General features: G+C 51.4%; 1 protein-coding gene across 1 annotated transcript in view; it reads right to left on the bottom strand.

The window, feature by feature from the left end:
- Positions 1-5,220: 5,220 nt before the first annotated feature.
- LOC144610102 (LIM domain-binding protein 3-like) overlaps positions 5,221-23,383 on the bottom strand; it is a 95,553-nt gene continuing 77,390 nt past the window's right edge. Inside the window, exons 6-8 of the mRNA XM_078428651.1 lie at positions 10,583-10,764; positions 7,351-7,387; positions 5,221-6,626 (exon numbers count right to left, since the gene is read on the bottom strand). Of these exons, the coding sequence (XP_078284777.1) occupies positions 6,530-6,626; positions 7,351-7,387; positions 10,583-10,764 (316 nt within the window). The 3' untranslated portion in view covers positions 5,221-6,529. The remainder of the gene's footprint in view (positions 6,627-7,350; positions 7,388-10,582; positions 10,765-23,383) is intronic.

Raw genomic sequence — 23,383 nt, 5'->3', positions numbered from 1 at the left:
TGTTTACAATGATTTTGAAGAGTAGAAAGTATCAGCGTGTTACCCCATACCAATGATGTTGGATGATCAGCCACGATCATCTTGAATGGCGGTGCTGGCTCGAAGGGCTGAATGGCTTACTCCTGCACCTATTTTCTATGTTTCTAGGCATCATGTTCGGCACAAACATTGTGGGCTGAAGGGCCTGTCCCTGTGTTTTACTGTTCTATGTTATGAATTTTAGACCTCGTCCCTGGAATTTTTGTAAGTTCCTTCTCTGGCTCGTACCCATCCTGTCTGTCTGTATCCCTGCAAGTTCCTTACCGTTACAATAACTTGTGCAAACCATTCATAGTATTATTTTCCGTCACATTTTCAGGAGATGTATTAATGCACCATTCTACTCTGAGAGAAGCTGCTTCTCCTCAACTCCCCTCCAGCTACAGACTCGCTGAATTCATAAGCTCACAAGTGATAGCAGCAGAATTAGACCATTCGGCCCATCAAGTCTACCCCGACATTCAATCATGGCTGATCTATCTCTCCCTCCTAACCCCCGTTCTCCTGCCTTCTCCCATAACCCCTGACACCCGCACTAATCAAGAATCTATCTATCTCTGCCTTAAAAATATCCATTGACTTGGCCTCCACAAGCCATCTGTGGCAATGAATTCCACAGATTCACCACCCTCTGACTAAAGGAAAATCCTCCTCATCTTTCTAAAGGTTCATCCTTTTATTCTAAGGCTCTGGCCTCTGGTCCTAGATTCTCCCACTAGTGGAAACACTCTCCCAATCACCACTCTACCCAGGCCTTTCACTATTCAATGAGGTCCCCCCTCATCCTTCTGAACTCCAGCGAGTACAAGGCCCAGTGCCGTCAAAACGCTTATCATATGTTAACCCAGTCATTCCTGGGATCATTCTTGTAAATGTCCACCTGCTCCTCCAAACACCCTAGAAGGAAATGCTGCTGTCTGTCTGTCCGCTCTATCAAAACCTCTCTCTCTCTGTCCAAGAAAACCATCCTAAACTCATCCAGCCTCTCCTCAATACTGAGGTTTCCCCGTCCTGAGGAACATTGAGCAAGCCCCTATTTCCCCTTTCCAAGCGCCCCCCCCTGATCTGCCCACATAGCTCCTGCTGATGGTCTGACCATGATTTATAAAGTTCATAAGTGACAGGGAGCGTGATTAGGCCATTCGGCCCATCAGGTCTACTCTGCCATTCAATCATGGCTGATCTATCTCTCCCTCCTAACCCCATTCTCCTGCCTTCTCCCCATAACTCCTGACACCCGTACTAATCGAGAATCTATCTATCTCTGCCTTAAAAATATCCATTGACTTGCCTCCACACATTCAAAGTTCAATCATGATCTTCATACATTAGGGTCTCCTTAGCCCTAAGGAGCTCGTGGCCTTTGCTTTCTCAACGCACTTTGCCACCTTTAAAGGACTCACGTTGCACAGTGTGAATCTCTCTCCAGCTCCACTTTTCATGAGCAAACCATGATTCGTTACCCCTCGTCCTGTGCGCATCATGAACATAGAACTGTACAGCTGAAGAACAGGCCCTTCGGCCCACAACGTCTGTGCTGGACATGGTGCCAAGACCAGCCTATCTATGCCTTTCGTAATTGTGTATATTCCGACCAAGTCTCCCCTCAATCTCCGAAGTTATTTTACTCTTTATCTGTGCGCTGTGGACAGCTTGATTGTATTTGTACATAGTCCTTTCTTTGACTGGATCGCACGCAGACAAAAGCTTTTCACGTGACAATAATACACTGAACTAAATCATCGGCCACTGTCTTCAGCTGCCCAGCAGTTAGCTCTCCCCACCCCCCCTCACCCCTCTACCCCCCCCCATCCCCCTCCTCACCACCATAACCCATAACTCCCCCCATCCCAGTGCTGATCACAGTGGTTGATGATTTAGTTCAGTTTATTATTGTCACGCGTAACGAGGTACAGTGAAAAGCTTTTTTTTTTTGCCTGCTATCCAGTCAAAGAAAAGACTATACATGATTACAATCAAGTGGTCTACAGTGCACAGAGAAAGGATAGAGCAATGCTGGAGGTAGACACAAAATGCTGGAGTAACTCAGCGGTCAGGCAGCATCTCGGGAGAGAAGGAATGGCGACGTTTCGGGTCGAGTCTGAAGAAGGGTCTTGACCCGAAACGTCACCCATTCCTTCTCTCCCGAGATGCTGCCTGACCCGCTGAGTTACTCCAGCATTTTGTGTCTACCTTCGATTTAAACCAGTATCTGCAGTTTTTTCCTACAAAGCAAAGGCCAACATGATTACAATCAAGTGGTCCACAGTGCACAGAGAAAGGATAGAGTAATGCTGGAGATTGATGAGAGAGGGACCTGGTAGGAATATATTGGTGCTGTCTCTTTAATGTTACTAGTGAAGAAATGCCGGAGTCTCCACGATGGGATCGGGATCGATGCGTAGCTAGCCCCGTAGAAAAAGATTGCAGGAGGATCCAATTGTCTTTTTTAACTCGATTTTTCTTTTATTTCAGAGAGGAAAAAAAACGCTGCTATATACAGAAAAATCACAAACCGAAAGAAACCAAGCAGAGAATACAGAGAAACCAAGCACAGTTTGCCGAGTGACCTCTCTAACCAGAGCCAGTTCATATATTCCTCGCCTCCACTGGCCACAGTTGACTGGGTTCACTCACAAACCACAAACTAGCCCTGGGCCCTGGCTGTCAGGTGAGTGGGGTAATGGGGGTCAGCTGTATCTGCAGGTACAGCTCCGATACACGAGTTCATTGTGTTCTAGACTCCACATCGTCACCACAAGGCAGTGTCAACTCCAGCCACGTGCAACACACCCCACCTACAATTTGCAGTTTCACAGACCTGCATCTGTTCCTTGCACTACGCTGCTGACCATGGACTTCTTTGGTAAATATAATTCCGTCTGCTCCTTGACGCACACAGAGGATTTCAAATGCACTTTCTGCCGGGGACCTCGGGCAGTCCTGGCTGCCTGGGCCTTGCCTCAGTCCTGGCTGCCGGGACCTCAGGCAGTCCTGGCTGCCTGGGCCTTGCCTCAGTCCTGGCTGCCTGTGCTTTGCCTCAGTCCTGGCTGCCTGTGCCTTGCCTCAGTCTGGCTGCCTGTGCCTTGCCTCAGTCCTGGCTGCCTGTGCCTTGCCTCAGTACTGGCTGCCTGGGCTTTGCCTCAGTCCTGGCTGCCGGGACCTCAGGCAGTCCTGGCTGCCTGGGGCTTGCCTCAGTCCTGGCTGCCTGGGGCTTGCCTCAGTCCTGGCTGCCTCCGGCCTTGCCTCAGTCTTGGCTGCCTGGACCTTGCCTCAGTCCTGGCTACCTGGGCCTTGCCTCAGTCCTGGCTGCCTGGGCCTTGCCTCAGTCCTGGCTGCCTGGGGCTTGCCTCAGTCCTGGCTGCCTGGGCCTTGCCTCAGTCCTGGCTGCCTGGGCCTTGCCTCAGTCCTGGCTGCCTGGGCCTTGCCTCAGTCCTGGCTACCGGGACCTCGGGCAGTCCTGGCTGCCTGGACCTTGCCTCAGTGCTGCTGCACTCAGGGGGTGTGAGGCTTGGGATGCGGCGTGGGAGGGGGCAGGAGGTCGGGGCATGGGAGGGGGTGGGGACAGGAGCAGGGGCAGGGCGAGGCGCAAGAGCAGGGGGCAGGAGGAGAGGCAGGGGCTGGGGTATGGGAGCAAGGTGGATAGGGTTGCCAACTGTCCTGTATTAGCCAGGACATCCCGTATTTTGGGCTAAATTGATTTGTCCCGTATGGGACCACCTTTGTCTGGTATTAGGCCCGGGGGTCGTTGTAGGCCCGGACACTGCAGGCCCGGACACTGCAGGCCCGGAAACTGCAGGCCCGGACACTGTAGGCCCGGACACTGTAGGCCCGGATACTGTAGGTCTGGGCACTGTAGGTCCGGACAGTGTAGGTCCAGACAGTGTAAGTCCGGACAGTGTAGGTCCAGAGGCCTGGTCGCCTCCCAGCAGAGGTTGCTTAGCAACCTACCTCCCGGCCCGGGCGGCTGCCATTGTTGGAGCGCGAGCATGTGGCTGCTGGCTGGGTGAGGTCAGGTGGAGCGCGGGGCGGTGACGTCACCTTGTCCCTTATTTGGGAGTGAGATAGTTGGCAACCCTAAAGGTGGGGGTCAAGCGGGTTGTTGGTTTGGGGCAGGGCGGGGGGCAGAATGGACGGGGGAGGGGGTGGGATGGGGATAGAGGCAAGGGTAGGGGCAGGGGGCAGTGGCTGGGGTCAGGGGGCAGGGGGCAGGAGGGCAGGGGCAGAGCACTATGGAGGAGGGGAACAAGCCCACATCTTGCCAGGCCGTGAGATACACAGACCTGAACCCCTGGGGGAACCACAGCCCCCCAACCGTCTACTTGCAATCACTGCTAAGGCTCAGGACAAGGAACAGCCACTGGGCTGGGATTTCAGGGTATCTAGGCTCAAATCCCAAGAGCACAGGGTTGGGAGCTGGAGAGGATCGGGGAGCAGGGGAGATATTTTGAAATCTGCTTCCAGTATTGTCTCTGGTAAAGTCACAGCGCGGTGTGCTACAATTAACAGGCCCAGACTTTACCCAAGTCATTCCAGCACCTTTCAGTCCTCACTCTCAGCTCCATATCACCTCCCCAAGTTCAGCATTCGATAAAGCACTCATAATTTCCCCCCTTTGAAGGAATGCTCACACATCACAGGTACCGAGAAAAAAAACGATATCTAACCTGGTCGATGGAACTAATTTCAATAAAGCTTTGGAAAACCAGAGGATACATTCATCTAAATTCAATGTGCAAATTGATTAGCTCCTGGTGTATTGGAAATTTGGTTAAAATTGACAATTAATTGCAAGGTTTCATTGTTTGTCCTGTGTGTTTTGTTGACCTAGGGTCAGGGAGGGGTGTAGGGTCGCCAACCGTCCCGTATTAGCCGGGACCCATCATTTGGGCTAAATTAGTTTGTCCCGTACGGGACCACCCTTGTCCCGTATTAGTAGGGGTGCCAACTTCCTCACTCCCAAATAAGGGACAAAGGTGGACGTCACCGCCCCGCGCCCCACGTGACCTCACCCAGCCAGCGGCCACGTGCTCCCGGGCGGGCGGCCGCCATTGGTGGAGCGGGCGCACGTGGCAGCTGGCTGGGTGAGGTCACGTGGGGCGGGGGAGCGGTGACGTCACCTTGTGCCGTATTTGGGAGTGAGGAAGTTGGCAACCCTAAGGGGGAAGTCACAACTCTGCAGCCACAAGCCCATACTTGTGTGATTTAATCTGAACTGTTCACACTGATCCCCCCTTTCTGTTTTGCTTGCCCCAGAATCTGAATCCAATGAGATACTCGGAGGACACTACGTCTTGCTGCACTGCCTTTACTAGCGAGGTAAAGCAGGAGGGGGGTCAATGGTTTCACTAATTAAGGGAATAATCTTCAACTCACTGGGCGACAGTCAATGAGAGACACAGAGTGTCTGGGGTTATGGGGAGAAGGCAGGAGAATGGGGTTGAGAGGGAAAGATGGATCAGCCATGATTGAATGGCGGAGTAGACTTGATGGGTGGAATGGCCTAATTCTGCTCCGACAACCGATGAACTTATGAAAGTGCTGGAGTAACTCAGCGGGTCAGGCAACATCGCTGGAGAACATGTCTGAAGAAGGGTCTCGACCCGAAACGTCACCCATTCCTTGTCTCCTGAGATGCTGCCTGACCTGCTGAGTTATTCCAAAATGCTCCAGCATTTTGTGAAATAAATCCCCGGAGAACATGGCTAGGTGACGAGTCGGGTTGGGACCCTTCTTCGGAAGCTGATTTGGTTTCAGTCAATGTTGGGGCTGACCTTTGTTGAAGCATCCAAACATGAGCCTCAGATTATCAATGAACTATTGAATCAAATGGCTGGGATTTGCTTGGTGCTTATTTCCATGGAGATTAAGCACAGTGAGGAACTGTAGGTCATAGAAAAAATAGGTGCAGGAGGAGGGTCAGTCTGAAGAAGGGTCTCGACCCGAAACGTCACCCATTCCTTCTCTCCCGAGATGCTGCCTGACCCCGCTGAGTTACTCCAGCATTTCGTGTCTACCTTCCATTTAAACCAGCATCTGCAATTCTCTTTTACACATCGGGCCGACTGTGTCGTGTGAGCATTCCTTCACGCCAGACTCTACCTTTCACTTTACAAATCACTCAGATAGCAACAGCCCCTTCACACTACACTCGTTCACCAACACAAGAGGAAGCCAACAGCTTATTAAATTCCCTAAAAACGTCTTTGCAAGGAATTGAGCGACTATAGAAGCTGACTCTTTATACAGAAACAAGGTTTTAAAACATTTTATTGTCATAGTAACGCTCGTACATGGGGAAGTGGTGTACGAGGTTATATCGCAGGGAGGATTCAAGGTTATGGAGAGTTAACAAGCACTTTCTTTAACTTGTTTTAAGAAGTTTTGATGTTTTCTAGCTACTATATTTCAAAAGAGTCACTACGACGGAAATCTTCCCTTAATATTAGTTCAGTAATTCTATCTTAGTGTCTGATTACAGGTGGGCACGTTAGCTTTTAATATTAAGGATCTGTGCAGACAGACCATGGTGCCATTTACGTAGTTTGGTAAAGCGCGGGCCTTTCACTTCATGTTCAAACTTTTCCCTGTGGCGTGGAGAAAGAGAGAAAAGAGAGAGGGAGAGAGAGAGGAGGAGAAGAGTAAGGGGGGTGAGGGAATAAGACCCGAGCCTCCTCGCCTTACAACACACAAACCAAGCAAAGCACATCGCAAATGACAAGGCTCACAAAGTTCCCAACCGACCTGTGGCAACAGGAGCGGGGAGGGAGGAGAGTGGGGGGGGGGGGGGGGGGGGGGGGGGAGAGGGGGAAGCTTTGCCCACCAGTTTCCGAATCGTTTCAGATCCTTAAACCGACGGCCCTTTTAAACGTCCTTGTCATTTCTGTGTTAGAAGCAGGAACTACAGACAAAACCAGAGCAAACCCCCCTCCCCACCCACCCACCCGTCATTAGTGATCGATCTTGGCAGGAACATTGCCAGGGGGTGGGGGTGGGGACCATTTCACAAGCATGTGGCGATGCCAATATTGTAGAGAGGTCGACCTGCTGAAGCCCAATGTACCAGGGTGGACTATCACAGCTATTCCTCTGTGACCGACCACACACAAACCCATGGTTCAGAGCTCTACATGTAGCCTGGGCTCTCAGGTAGATGTTACACCGTCCAATTTCAGGATGGACTGGTGGTTATCTTGGTTCCTCCACCTCTGTGATGTGTGAATGGTGAGGGATGGCTATTGTGTGGCTGCGTTTACTCTGTGGCTGTGTGATGTGGAGGCCAGGTGGATGCTGCTGTTGTAAGAAGCCTACCTGGATCGTTTCATTGCTTCCTCATCGGGGTCTTGCACTGCAACACAAAAGAAGCCAGTGAGTGCCAAGGTCCAAGCACTCTTTACCCCATTCCCACACGCAGGTCTCCAATGGGGGGGTCGTCAGGGAGTTGGCAAGGGCAGGGGAGGAGAAGATGGCAGCTGGGCCCGCTTTCCACACTACGCTTAACTGAGAGGAGATTGACCCAAAATGCAGCAGTAACTCAGCGGGACAGGCAGCATCTTTGGAGAGAAGGAATGGGCGACGTTTCGGGTCGAGACCCTTCTTCAGACCAGTCTGAAGAAAAATCTCGACCCGAAACTGTGGATACAAGGAAATTAATTAAGATATCTTTGAGTGGACAGGATCATGAAACCTAATCTAAGACAAACACACCATCAAATTAAACAGTCAAAGCAACAGCACTTCAATAATAGATGAGATCGTAGGAAATGTAAAATGTGAATTTACTGACTAATCATCTTTAGCCAGAGGGCAATTAACTTGTGGTCTTTAGCCAGAGGGTGGTGAATCTGTTATATCATCATCATATCATATATATACAGCCGGAAACAGGCCTTTTCGGCCCACCAAGTCCGTGCCGCCCAGCGATCCCCGTATTAACACTATCCTACACCCACTAGGGACAATTTTTACATTTACCCAGCCAATTAACCTACATACCTGTACGTCTTTGGAGTGTGGGAGGAAACCGAAGATCTCGGAGAAAACCCACGCAGGTCACGGGGAGAACGTACAAACTCCTTACAGTGCAGCACCCGTAGTCAGGATCGAACCTGAGTCTCCGGCGCTGCATTTGCTGTAAAGCAGCAACGCTACCGCTGCGCTACCGTGCCGCCCTTGAATGAACTGTTGAATGAACTGCACAGACAGCTGTGGAGGCCAAGCCACTGGGTGCTTGTAAAGTGGAGATGGACAGGTTCTTGATTAGCCAGGGTTACGGGAAGAAAGCAGGAGACTGGGGTTGAGAGGGAAAGGGAGATCAGCAGTGGTTGAATGGCGGAGTGGACTTGATGGGCCGAATGGCCTAATTCTGCTCTTATGAACATGAACATTCCTTCTCTCCAGAGATGCTGCCTGTCCAGCTGAGTCACCCCAGCTTTTTACGTCTATCTCTGGGTTCAACCAGCATCTGCAGTTCCTTCCAACACAAGTGGATTCCTGGAGTGGGAATAGAACAATCCCGGATTCCTTGTGCAGAGGATCAATCCACTTTACAACGAAGAGCTAGGCAGCTGTCAGCACCAGTGAAAAATCAAACCGACAAGTGTGGGTTTTATGTTTGCAGGTTTCAGGGATTTATTAACTAATCTTCTCCCCTCTCCCATCAGGCAAGAGGTACAGAAGTGTGAAAACGCACACCTCCAGATTCAGGGACAGTTTCTTCCCAGCTGTTATCAAGTGACTGAACCATCCTATCACCAACTAGAGAGCGGTCCTGGGCTACTATCTACTATCACTGGACACCCTCATACCACCTTTGATCGAACTTTACTTGACTTTACCTTGCACTAAATGTCATTCCCTTAACATGTGTAGGTGAAAAAAACCGCAAATGCTGGTTAAAATCGAAGGTAGACACAAAATGCTGGAGTAACTCAGCAGGTCAGGCAGCATCTCGGGAGAGAAGGAATGGGTCTCGACCCAAAAACGTCACCCATTCCTTCTCTCCAGAGATGCTGGCTGACCCGCTGAGTTACTCCAGCATTTTGTGCCTACCATTCCTTTATCATGTATCTGCACTGTAAATGGCTCGATTGTAATTGTGTATTGTCTTTCCGCTGACCAGTTAGCTGACCGGTTAGCAAGCAACAAAAGCTTATCACGATACCTCGGTACACGTGACAATAAACTAAACCAAACTAATGTCAATTTTCAGGAGGCCGGGGTTATTTTGAGTTATTTGCAACTGACACCAAAATAAATGTCGAAGCACATTTCGATTTTGGGAGATAATTCGACGCACTATTCTTAACTTGGAGACCTGCGAATGGCAAAAGGGTGTTGAGAGAGGTGGAGGGAACGAGAATATTTGTAACTTAATCATTTGTTCACCACGTCTTTACCTTTGAATTCTTGATCACGGAATTGGGGGGGAAAAAAAGTTTGTGGGCGGAGAAATGCTACAATTTCCTGGTTTCATCCCCGTATTACTCATCTGTTTAACGCACTCAATGCCAATTCAGCTGTGCGGACAGTGAGAGACACACACTGCCCTAGCCCCACTGACTACAGTTTAAGTACAGCATGTCATGGTGGGGACACTTGACTGAATATAACCAGGACCTCTGCCCGTTGGGGTGGCGCGGTCGTGCAGCACAGCGGAAGAGTTGCTGCCTCGCAGCGCCAGAGTCCCCGGTTCGATCCCGGCTGCGGGTGCTGGTCGATGGTCGTGTGGTCCGCCCTCTCACACTCCCCCCCCGGGCCGGGTGTGGCGTGGGGTGATTCACCAGCAGAGCTCCCTCAGAGCTGGCGGACGGGATCGTCCATGATTTGGACGAGGGAATTGAATGCAACATCTCCAAGTTTGCGGATGACACGAAGCTGGGGGGCAGTGTTAGCTGTGAGGAGGATGCTAGAAGGCTGCAAGGTGACTTGGATAGATTGGGCGTGTGGGCAAATGCATGGCAGATGCAGTATAATGTGGATAAAAATTAAGGATAAGGGGGAAGTCTTTTAGGACCGAGATGAGAAAGTTTTTTTCACACAGAGAGTGGTGAATCTGTGGAATTCTCTGCCACAGAAGGTAGTTGAGGCCAGTTCATTGGCTATATTTAAGAGGGAGTTAGCTGTGGCCCTTGTGGCTAAAGGGATCAGGGGGTATGGAGAGAAGGCAGGTACAGGTTACTGAGTTGGATGATCAGCCATGATCATATTGAATGGCTGTGCAGGCTCGAAGGGCCGAATGGCCTACTCCTGCACCTATTGTCTATGTTTCTATCAGAGCGCCACCAGCCTCCCTCCGGTGAAGGTCAGCCACAGTGTGCAGCCTCCTCTGCTCACTCTGCATCAGTGCTGAAGGCAGGGCAGCACTATTCCCCACACTGGACCCACCGAGCCTTGAGCTGATCGGCCACAATGGTGGAGGAACCCACTTCACCCGTCTAGGGTGGGTGCAACCCCACGTCTCATTACCAGCAGGGAACATGCTAACAGTGCACTGCTCACACCCCCCTCTACAATGTATGAGAAAAAGCTTTGCAATACTTACAGAATTCTGTTCCAGTAATCTGGGCAAGGACCCGGAAAGACTTGGACTGCAGGTTGGCAGCTCTGCGAGTCCATTCTTCCAGCTCCTGCTCCTGGGTCTGTTTGTGCTTGTTAGTGTTACGGATCACAGCCTGGTAAACTGGAGAAGTGCTGTCGACTAGAGCATCTTTAACATGAAGGTTACTGCAATAACAGAGAGAGTCACATTTTACATCAACACCTCCAGCTTCCAGGAGGCCTAGCACTGCTGCCGATGTTCACCCACCAGCCTAGGGGTAGCGTGGGCGAGGCTGGTCACGGCGCTCCACTGGATGGCAGCCCCAGAGCTCCTTGAGGCAGCAGATGGTTTTGCTCATCATTTCGGGAAAGGCAGGGTTCAGACCCTTGGTGTTTGCCCCCCTTGTCTCTCTGTGGCACGGTTGGCCAGCTGGGTGGCTCAAGGACCAAGCGGGGTGGTCTGAGTAGGCCAGTGCCCGGTGTGTGGGGGTCTCCACCACCAGCGTCTGGTCACGCCGTGCCAACCACCCAGTGCCACTCTGCGCGGGGTCTCACCACTAGCTCTACGTCTTCCAAACAGAAACGTTTTAGATTTTGATATCCGGTGGGTTTTGCATTCTGGAGCCTGAATAGGCACCGTATCCCAGCGTGCCAGGCTGAGATGGCGCAGTCTGACCCTCTATGCTGGGCATGTCCTCTGCTGCCTACCCATGCCCTCACCCCCCCACTCAGCAGCTAAACCAACACAACGCACGGTGGCGCAGCGGTAGAGTTGCTGCCTCACAGCGCCAGAGACCCGGGATCGATCCTGATTTATGGGTGCTGTCTGTATGGAGTTTGCACGTTCTCCCTGTGGCTCTGGTTTCCTCCCGCACTCCAAAGATGTGGAGGTTTGTAGGTTAATCGGCCCCTCTGTAAATTGTCCCTCGTGTGTGGGATAGAAGTAGTGTACAGGTCAGAGTGGGCCGAAGGGCCTGTTTCCAAGCCGTATCTCTAAACTAAACTCAACTAAGAAAAACGAAAAAAGGCTCAGCATGGACCCAAGGAGGATCGTGCACCCTCTCCCACTTTGCTGTCAGTGTGCTGGCAAAGAAACAGCACGAGGCGCAGGCCTTTGTGAAGAGGGCCGCCATTTTACCACCAGGATTACAGGCGGCCCATCACAATGGATGTCAGCGTCTCCAGACAAGGAGAGAATGAAGCTTCCAAGCAAAATAACTCTCTACTTAGAAACATGGAAACATATAAAATAGGTGCAGGAGTAGGCCATTCGGCCCTTCGAGCCAGCACCGCCATTCAATGTGATCATGGCTGATCATCCAAAATTAGTACCCCGTTCCTGCTTTCTCCCCATCTCCCTTCTGACACAGATTGCAGGTTTCTTTAATAACCTGAGTTCCATTTCATTTCTCAAAGACGTTACCGCGGAAGGGGATCGTTTGATTCTTTTTTAGGTTGTGCGGCGTTTGTACGACCGTGTCACGCTTCTGCCTCAGCAGTGGTTGCCCCTAGTTCTGTAGTGAACCTCTTGGCTTCAGTGAACAGTCTCAGGGGCAGTCAGGCATCAGGAGGGAGGATCTGTTGTGCCAGGGCACTGATACACAGCAGCACCTTGGCAGGGGTTGGCAAGGGACTTTGCCCATCATCCAACCACGCCAGGATAATTGGGGGCTAATCAATTGTTTCTTTATTATCCAACGCCGAGATTCTGTCTGGCGCTGGCCTTCCCAGTATGTCCACTCTACCCAGGCAGCACAGGCTGTGGTGGCTGGGCCATGTCCACCGCATGGAGGATGGCCGTATTCCAAAAGACATCCTCTATGGAGAGCTGACATCTGGGAGGAGAACCATCGGCCGCCCCCAGCTATGTTACAAGGATGTTCTGCAAGAGAGATTTGAAGGCGCTCGACGTCGATGTGGAGTCCTGGGAGAGCCTTGCAGCCGACCGCACGAGGTGGAGAGGTAACCTGAACCAACATCTCAAAACGGGGGAAGAGACACTGATGAACGCAGCGGCAGACAAGTAGAAATGAGCGCAGCAACTTCAACAGACGAGAGTCCACACACAAACGTGACCTTTGCCACAGAGACTGTCTCTCCCGCATTGGTCTCTTCAGCCACAAGCGAGGCTGCTCTAGCCGAGGTGTGGAGCAAGCAGCCAACTAGGATGCATCACCCATGGTCAACTATGACCCAGGGGGGGCTTAGATCACGTGTATTCAGCTCAGCAAGACTATCACCATCAATCTCCCCAGTTGCGGCAATGAGGGCTGAGGAATTCCATTAGAAAGAGATGTTGAGGAGCTCCTCAATAAGATGCCGGCTCAACTACTGCCCCAACGTCACTCCCAGCACCAGATCTAAAATCACTTGGTTCCCTCAGCACGTACGAACACACAAGGTGGTGTAAGAAAATAACTGCAGATGCTGGTACAAATCGAAGGTATTTATTCACAAAATGCTGGAGTAACTCAGCAGGTCAGGCAGCATCTCGGGAGAGAAGGAATGGGAGATGTTTCGGGTCGAGACCCTTCTTCAGACTGATGTCAGGGGGGCGGGACAAAGGAAGGATATAGGTGGAGACAGGAAGACAGTGGGAGATCTGGGAAGGGGGAGGTGAAGAGAGGGACAGAGGAACTATCTAAAGTTGGAGAAGTCAATGTTCATACCACTGGGCTGCAAGCTGCCCAAGCGAAATATGAGGTGCTGTTCCTCCAATTTCCGGTGGGACTCACTATCGCACTGGAGGAGGCCCTGACAGGAAGGTCAGACTGGGAATTGGAGGGGAGTTGAAGTGCTCAGCCACCGGGAGATCAGATTGGTTAGTGCGGACTGAGCGCAGGTGTTGAGCGAAGTGAGCGCAGGTGTTGAGCGAAGCGATCGCCGAGCCTGCGTTTGGTTTCGCCGATGCAAGATGGGATCTGTCCACACAAGGCACTGTCTCCAAAGACACAATGACCCGAGGAATGAAGCCTCCTCCTACATCTGTGAATCAGGTTCCTGGACAGAGCCAGGTCCACGCAATCTGTAGCTGAGAACATGACGCGGCCCGACCATCACCATCGCACAATCCAACCTCCCTGCCATCGACTCCATCTACACCTCACGCTGCCTCGGCAAGGCCAGCAGCATCATCAAGGACCAGTCTCACCCCGGTCACTCCCTCTTCTCCACTCTTCCATTGGGCAAAAGGTATAGAAGTGTGAAAACACACACCTCCAGATTCAGGGACAGTTTCTTCCCAGCTGTTATCAGGCAACTGAATCATCCTACCACACCCAGAGAGCAATGCTGAACGACCTCTTTGATGACCCTCGGACTATCCTTGATTGGACTTTGCTGGCTTTACCTTGCACTAAAAGTTATTCCCTTATCATGTATCTGTACACTGTAAATGGCTCGATCATAATCATGCTGACTGGTCAGCACGCAACAAAACCTTTTCACTGTACCTCGGTACACGTGACAATAAACCGAACTGAACGGAGTTATTTTGCAGGATAAATATCCCAAAACCACAGGAGACACTGGAGCAAAAGTGTTACATTAAACTGCACAGGCATGGCCAGAGGCAACTATCTACCTGCGAGGACCATGAACTACTCCACACAGCAGATTGTTTGCAGTTCTTATAGCAAGAAATATGCATTACATTTTCAACAAGCAATGACTTTTGTAGAAAACAGACAAATAATAGAGATTACAATCATCTGTTATCTTGCAGTCTCCAAGGGCTCCAAGAATCAACATCAAATATCAGATGAATTCCAATAAACCACTAAATAACTCTGGTTTCCATTCACCACTGGGACAATTGTTGATCACTGTGATGTCAATGAACACACTGTCAAAGCAAACCCACCACACCATCCTGGACAAAACCAAACCTTCCTCCAAATGTCCCACATCATCCAGCAGCAGGTAACGCAACACGACTCCATCAAAGAGCAGGTTGTACATCAGCAAGCTATCAATGAACGTTTAGTGTGTATGTGTGTGTGTGTGTGTGTGTGTGTGTGTGAACATGTGTGTGTGTGTGTGTGTGTGTGTGTGAGAGAGAGTGTGTGAGAATGAGAGAGAGAGAGTGCGAGAGAGCGAATGAGAGAGAGAATGAGACACAGAAACTGACAGACATAAAAAGAGATAGAGAGAGAGAGAGGGGGAGGGAGAGAGAGGGGAGGGAGAGAGAGAGAGGGGTGGGGGGAGAGAGAGAGACAGAGAGAGACAGAGACGGAGAGGGGTAGGGGGAGAGGGAGAGGGAGAGAGGGAGAGGGGAGAGCGGGAGAGGGGGGAGGGTTGGAAAGGGGGAGGGAGAGGGGGAGAGAGAGGGAGAGGCAGACAGAGAGTGAGAGAGAAAGAGAGAATATGAGTGAGTGAGTGAGTGAAAGAGGGAGAGGGGGAGAGAGTGAACGAGTGTGTGTGTGAGAGAGAGGGAGAGAGACATGTCTGATACAAATGAGCAGAGCCTGCTGGTTTTACTTTGTAAGAAACTTCCTGCAAATGCTTTGCACCACAATCTGGCCCAACCACTGTGGGGTGGGAACAATGATACCCTCCCCCTGTCATTACAAAACATGCACACGGACACACAGTGACCACTACTCAGTATGTCTAACCTTCAATTAAAGCAGAAAATGCTGGAAATACTCAGCAGGTCAGGCAGCTTCTATGGAGAATGAAACGGTTAACGCTTCAGATTAGATAATTAGACACAAAATGCTGGAGTAACTCAGCGGGTCGGGCAGCATCTCTGGAGAGAAGGAAAGGGTGGCGTTTCGGGTCGAGACCCTTCTTCAGACTGAGAGCCGGGGGAGAGGGGGGCTGCAGTCTTCCTGCACAATCCAACCCTTCAGGCTGATAACTTGAATAGCCTTTGACCTGAAACATCAACTGTTTCTCACTATTTGGAGCGCATTTGTAAAGGGCAGAGACGGTGTCCATTGAAAACCACAGACATTTACAAGCAGGTACTGCAGCCTTTGTTCTCTGACTATATTTCACCGCCCCTACGCCTCCTCGACCCCTCTCCATATTATACTGATCGCTGCACCATCTTGTTGCGCGTTGAGCGGCCATTGAGTTCTATAACCACAGTTGCCACTCGACAACAAGTAAACTTGTTCTTTGGATACAGTAAAAGAATAATCCCGATCGCAAACTTCTCCTGCTCTTTGTTAACTTTGTGAACTTTGTTTCGGAGATACCTGATCCTTAAGGTTAAACGTCTTGGAAACCCATCACGCAAAAACATTCCAACAAGGAAAACAAGCTTCGCCCTTCCACCCAACGCATTCCAAAGGTTCGGATCAATCGTAATGAATACAAACGTTAATTTTCTCTCATGATGGTTAGCTCGGGTTAGCAAACAAAAGGAACAACAAATGACGGTCAGGATTTGCAAGTGTGAGAGTGGAAAGTGACATTTTTAAATGTGAGTATATTTTGCACACTTAACCCAGCATTACATGCAGCAGTGTGGAGAGGCCAAGGGGCAAACATCAACATTTCAAGTTCACTCTGATTTCTAATGAAGCACAAAATCATTGACTGGATTGAGACCATCGCCACCCGGATTTTCAGGACCGCGTTTGAAACGCTGGCATGTGAAAGGGTAGGTCGATCATCTTTAAAACAGGGAAGGACTTAACTGACCCACCAGATCACGGTGGATCTGAATCCATCTCCTGCCCACATCTACACAAAGACACACTCAGACAACCGGCCAGTGTATTTACACCTTTGCTCCCTTGGTACCTTCTCCCATTGGGTTCTTGTGCCAAAGAAACCTCCGCTGGAAATATCAAATTTTCTCCCAGGTTTCCCAATTTTGAATTCATCGCCAGTGGGAATTAACAAGCAAAGATGATAGGTTCACGGAGCAGAATTAGGCCATTCAGCCCATCAAGTCTACTCTACCATTCAGTCAAAGTTGATCTATCTTTGACTTCTGCTAATCAAGAATCAACTGGCATTCCTTCACATCTTTTTGAATAAAAACTTGTTTCCCCAACATTTCCTCACAATTAACACCCCGAGATCAAAGGCCGTCTGTTCTCTCTGGTACGGTGTTTCCCCAATGCAAGGAATAACCCAATAGATCATTCTTATTGATCAAAATCCTTCCACACTTCATCGCTGGTTTCTTGACCTCCATTCCAACCTCCAACAACCGTACCCTTTGGCCTGTTGTACCGACTGCAATGGTAAACTCTCCACTGATTCATAAACTCGCCTTACGACCCAATTCAACCCATATGTACAACCATGAGAGGCATAGACAGGGTAGACAGTCAGAGCCTTTCTCCCCAGGGTGGGCATGTCCAACACTGGAGGGCATAGCTGTAAGTTGAGACTAAGGGGAAAATATAATGGTGATGTGCTGGGCAAGTTGTTTTTAACACAGAGGGTCATAAGGTCATAAGGGATAGGAGTAGAATTAGGCCATTCGGCCCATCGTGTCTACTCCGCCATTCAATCATGGCTGATCTATCTCTCCCTCCTAACCCCTTTCTCCTGCCATCTCCCCATAACCCCTGACACCCGCACTAATCAAGAATCTATCCATCTCTGCCGTAAAAATATCCACTGCCTTGGCCTCCACAGCCGTCTGTGGCGAAGAATTCCACAGATTCCCCACCCTCTGACTAAAGAGATTCCTCCTCATCTCCTTCCTAAAGAAACGTCCTTTAATTCTGAGGCCCTGGCCTCTAGTCCGAGATTGGGGGCCTGGAATGCATTGGCAGGGGTGGTGGTGGGTTCAGATACGATAGTGGCATTTAAGAAGCTTTCAGGTACAGGGACATGTGGGGAATGGAAGGGGTATGGATCATGTAGAGGCAGGGAGGATCAGTTTAACTCAGCATGGTGTTCGACACAAACACTGTGGACCAAGAGACTTGTTCGTGTGCTGTACTGTTCTATGTTCTATGTTCTTTTTAAAAATTCTTCCCCATTAAGTTGTATTTGCTATCGATGTTCAAGATTTCGATGCTTTTAAAGTCAGATCTGCTGTGATGTGAAAGGAAGCTGTTCTGATACGTGGATTATGGCTGGTAGATTGTCCACCTTTCACCCTCTTGGGAACCAGGTATACGTGGCTGGCCAAGGCTTCTCGTGCTCCCACACTGTCTAATGACTGACCGCAGGCTAGCTCTGTAATGCCCCGCCACTTACACCTTCCCCAACCCCAACCAAACATCATCAACGTGATACTAAGAAGGTTGGGGCAGCAGTAGAGCTTTGCCCCAACTTGCCCACATCGGCCATCATGTCCCAGCCACACTAGTCCCACCTGCCTGCGTTTGGCCCATATCTCTCCAAACCTGTCCTATCCATGTACCTGTCCAACTGTTTCTTATACGTTGGGATAGTCCCAGCCTCAACTACCTCCTCCGGCAGCTCGTTCCATACACCCACCAGCCTTTGTGTGGAAAGGTTACCCCTCAGATTCCTATTAAATCTTCTCCCCTTCACCTTAAACCTGTGTCCTCTGGTCCTCCATTCCCCTGCTCTGGGCAAGAGACTCTGTGCGTCTACCCGATCTATTCTCTAATGATTTTATACACCTGTATAAGATTGCCCCTCATCCTCCTGCGCTCCAAGGAATAGAGTCACAGCCTTGCAAAATGTCCCCTCAGAATTTGTCTATCCCACTAATCCCAGTTATCGGCACTTAGTCCATGACTCTCTGAGCCTTTTTAAAATTCTGGTGCTTGCCTAGTTATTTCTGAAATGTTGTTGGAGTATGTGGTTCCACCACCCATCCGGGTAAAGGCTTCCCAAATTCTAGCCATCCTTTGCATGCAAAAGCTCTTTGTCATTCCCCTGCCCACCCCCCCCCAACCCCCCTCCCCCCCCCCCCACCCACCCTCGTCAACATCAACTTCTGCCCCCTGGTGGTGCTCACAGAAACTCCGCGCTGAACGACAGGAAACCAAAAAAGGGAAAGTTGTCAGGGCACAATTTCAACATAAATGGCCAGGAAGCAAGAAGTGGGAGTCTACCACCTTGGTAATCTGTGACTGAAATGGTGTTTCTTGCCCGTCTTGAGTTTAGTTGGTTAAGAGATGACAGTCCGGTTATGAAAGATGCCATTGTCCTGTCGGGACATATGACAATAAAACACTCTTGAAAAATGGACCTACTTACGCAAACGGAGGTTCTGGACCACTGGGGCGGTCACATGATCAAACACCGGACAAGGCATTGACCGCAGGGTGGGTTGGTTTGATAGACCGGTGGACAGAACATGACAATAAGAGTTGTGTGTTAGCAACGGGGATTGGGAGGGGTGGGGGGTGGGGGGAAGGGGGGGGGGGAAGGGGGGGGGGGGGGTGAGTGGGTTGAGGTTGGAGAAGGAGGGGGTGAAGAAAGAGAAGCAACATACCGTTAGAAACAAAAAAAGTTGAGTTTGCAAACACTATTCCCCAGATCTACAGAAGATATCCGATGGTCCTCTCTGGCGGAGGTTCTGGCGAGCCACATACAGGATCATCACAAGGTTATGAGATGCTTCCCCCCCCCCAGAAGCTGCTACCATGGTGTTGAGTGAGGCCCGTTTCAGATGCACCAGGGTCTACAAACCTTTGAACAATCTTACACCATTATTTTCCCACCCGTATAAATATCTGTCACACAACGACCAAGTAGTGCAAGGGATGTCGGGCTGGGAGGCCAATCCCCTGCCCGTGGTTGGAGTGGGTATGGGTCTCAGATGGGGTTGCCAACCTTCTCACTCCCAAATCAACGGGACAAGGTGACGTCACCGCCCCGCGCCCCACGTGACCTCACCCAGCCAGCGGCCACGTGCTCCCTGGTGGCCGCCATTGGTGGAGCGGGAGCACGTGGCCGCTGGCTGGGTGAGGTCACATGGGGCGCGGGGCGGTGACGTCACCCTTTGTCCCTTATTTGGGAGTGAGGAAGTTGGCAACCCTACTAATACGGGACATGGGCGGTCCCGTACGGGACAAACTAATTTAGCCCAGAATACGGGATGTCCCGGCTAATACGGGACAGTTGGCAACCGTAGTCTCAGACCTCCACAGCGAGGTTCAAGCCTTTCCAGGCCTTCCCCCGTGGAGGGACTGAACGTGACACTTGAAGACCCGACGAGTCGTGCCTCAGTGGCCTTGCAAATCCCCGACTCAGCGCTCTGGGTTGCAGGCACTAGGTGATTACTCTGACAGTGGAGTGGGGTCTTGGCAAAGAACGGAGGCGGGCAGCAAAATCTCAGCTTGAAGCGTGGAGTTTCTCACTGAGAATCTCTTTCCCGTCAAAATCCCAACGCGTCATGTTCCCTTGTGGGACTGGAAGCTGTGGAGTGGGGGAGCGTGACGGGGAGGGGGGGGGAGGTGGAGGGGAGAGGGGAGAGGGGAAGGCCAAGAGCTTGTTCCAGTATGCAACCAGTCCCCCAACCCAACACACACACACACAGACGCACACTTACACACACACAGACGCACACACACACACAGACGCACACATACACACACACACACACACACGCACACACACACACGCACACACACACACACACACACACACAGACAGAGACACACACACACACAGACGCACACACACACACACACACACACACACAGACACACACACACATGCCCACACACACACTCACTCATGATTAAACCCATGGACACAAGGAACTGCAGATGCTGCTTCACCAAAGAAAAGACACAGAGTGCTGGAGTAACTCAGTGGGTCAGGCAGCATCTCTCGAGAGCATGGATAGGTGGCGTTTCATGTCGGGACCCTTCTTCAGACTGATTTAAACCCATGATTACTTCCACATAGGCCAGAAGACTACCATTGATTAAGCACCTTTCAATCAAACGCTGAACTTTAATTAAATGATATTGTTACTCGATCTTCAAATGAGCACATTAAATCTCCTCGATTTTTAATTTCAGAGGCTTAACACAACTCCAGTGTGGGTGACCCAGAGTGGGCAGACGATGGAGCCGCTGCCTCACAGTGCCAGGGACTCGGGTTTGATGCCTGTGTGTGTGGAGTTTGCACGTTCCCCCTGTGACTGCGTGGGTTTCCTCCGGGCACTCCGGTTTCCTCCCACATCCCAAAGGCGTGCGGGTTTGCAGGTGAATGCGTCCCTGGTTTGTGGGGAGTGGATGACAAAGTGGGATAAGATGGAAGTGGTGTGTGAAGGGGGTGGTCACTGGTCAGCACGGACACTGTAGGCCGAGGGGCCTGTTTCGGTGCTGCATCTTTCCATTGACGCTGCATGTTGCCGCTGCGTGCAGGTGGGGGAGTCGCGGGCATACCTGGAGAGATCGCTGCCCCTGGCGTGGGCTTGGCCCGCAATGGCATCCATGATGGCATCTTGGGAGTACATGCTGATGGGAGTGTTGTACTGGGCGTGGATGATGGTGGCCTTGCCCCCCGGGCCCTTCACCTCGATGGGCTTGTGTGTGGACATCACCGAGTCCTTCAGCAGGCTGGGGTTGAAACGCTCCACGTAGTTACTACTGGCCACGGGAAGAGAGGAACAGAGAGGGTGAAGCTTGGCAGGTACAGGGGGCAAGCTCAGGGGTTAGTGGCGGGAGGGCAGCAGCTGCAGAAGCCTTAGGCCGGCACGGTGGCTCAGCGGTAGAGTTGCTGCCTTACAGCATTTACAGCGCCAGAGACCCGGGTTTGATCCTGACTGCGGGTGCTGTCTGTACAGAGTTTGTACCTTCTCCGAGATCTTCGCTTTCCTCCCACACTCCAAAGACGTGCAGGTTTGTAGGTTAATTGGCTTAGCAAATGTAAAAATTGTCCCTAGTGGGTGTAGGATGTGTGGGGATCGCTGGTCGGCGCGGACCCGATGGGCCGAAAGGGCCTATTTCCACGTTGTATCTCTCAACTAAAGACCTGCGTGGGTTTTCTCCGGTTTCTTCCCACATTCCAAAGACGTACAGGTTTGTAGGTTAATTAGCTTTTGTAAATTGTCCCTAGTGTGTGTGTGATAATACTAGTGTAGGGGGTGATCACTGGCCTGCATGGAATCGGTGGGCCGAAGGGCCTGTTTCCGCGCTGGGTCTCCAAACTAAACTAGACTAGACTCTGGCCGCTGCTGTAAGCCGCCTGATGTCACTGTGGAGGGCCACTGTTCTCGGCCTCCACTCTTCCTTCTGCTGGCACGGGCCAGAGGGAGATATTCCTGCTTTTCCGTTTGCAGGAGACAGGCGTTAACGGAAGCTCGGCCATGCTCCCACCTTCCGCCCGCCAGTGTGCGGCTCCACACCTGCACGTGGCACCATCGCCATCGCCCGCCGCCACCAACCACGCCACATTCCTTGCATGCAACGCCATCGCCCGCCATTACAGCCACGCACACATGACGCCTTGTCCCGCATGCAGCACAAACACCGCCACGTCCCACACAATCCACACGACAAGCCCCCCCCCCACTCTCACACCAGCCCCCTCAAACTCCCGCATCATCCCTGAGGAAACATTTGGAAGACAGAGTTCCCTCTTCATCCCCGCCTGCCTGCTCAACATCAGCTTGTTTAATGCAACCAGGGGGTTGGCGGGCAGCTCTGATGTTACGGGCAGCGAGCTGGGGAGTTAGTTGCAAGGCTAACTCTTTGTTCTCATGCATGTCACAGACCCGGCTGAATATTCCTTCGGGTGCTGTCTGTACTAGGGGTGCCAATTTCCTCACTCCCAAATAAGGGACAAAGTGTTCCGTCACCGCCCCGCGCCCCACGTGACCTCACCCAGCCAGCGGCCACGTGCTCCCGCTCCACCAATGCCGGTTGCCCAGGCCGGGAGGCGGGTTGCTGCGCAACCTCTGTTAGGCAGCGCCCGGGCCTCCAGGCCTACACTGTCCGGGACTACAGCGGCCCCCGGGCTACAGTGTCCGGGCCTACAGAGTCCTGGCCTACACAGTCTGGGCCTACAGTGTCCGGGCTACAGTGTCCGGGCTACAGTGTCTGGGCCTACACTGTCTGGGCCTACAGTGTCCGGGCCTACACTGTCCAGGACTACAGCGGCCCCCGGGCTACAGTGTCCGGGCCTACAGTGTCCGGGCCTACAGTGTCCTGGCCTACACAGTCTGGGCCTACAGTGTCCGGGCTACAGTGTCCGGGCTACAGTGTCTGGGCCTACAGTGTCCTGGCCTACACAGTCTGGGCCTACAGTGTTCGGGCCTACAGTGTCCGGGCTACAGTGTCTGGGCCTACACTGTCCGGGCCTACAGTGTCCGGGCCTACAGTGTCCGGGCCTACAGTGTCCGGGCCTATAGTGTCCAGGCCTACAGTGCCCCCCGGGCCTAATACGGGACAAGGGCAGTCCCATACGGAACGAAAAAATTTAGCCCAAAATACGGGATGTCCCGGCTAATATGGGACAGTTGGCAACCCTAGTCTGTACGGAGTTTGTACGTTCTCCCTGTGACCGTGTTGGTTTTCTTTGGGTTCTCTGGTTCGGTTTCCTCCCACATTCCAAAAACGTAAGGGGTTATTGGTTTCTGTAAATCGTTCCACAGTGTGTAGGATTGTGCTAGTGTGCATGTCGTCAGTGGTCGGCACAGAAGGGGGCCGAAGGGCCTGTTTCCACACTGCATCTCCAAATTACATTAAGCTAAACAACTAAACTAAACTAATCTAAAGTAAAGTAAAGTGGACTCAGTGGGCCTGTTTCAATGCTGTATCACTAAACTAAACTAGACTACACTAAACTAGACTGTACTAAACTAGACTATACTAAACTAGACTGTACTAAAATTAAACTAAACCAAACCAAACATTGGAGTTTGCATGTATTCAGCAGAATAGGGGAAAGCACCAAT

This window comes from Rhinoraja longicauda, chromosome 35 (assembly GCF_053455715.1).
Source record: "Rhinoraja longicauda isolate Sanriku21f chromosome 35, sRhiLon1.1, whole genome shotgun sequence".
In the NCBI taxonomy this organism is placed as follows: domain Eukaryota; kingdom Metazoa; phylum Chordata; class Chondrichthyes; order Rajiformes; family Arhynchobatidae; genus Rhinoraja; species Rhinoraja longicauda.
Note: the sequence above shows the minus strand (reverse complement) of the source record. Positions and strands in the feature narration are given on the sequence as shown.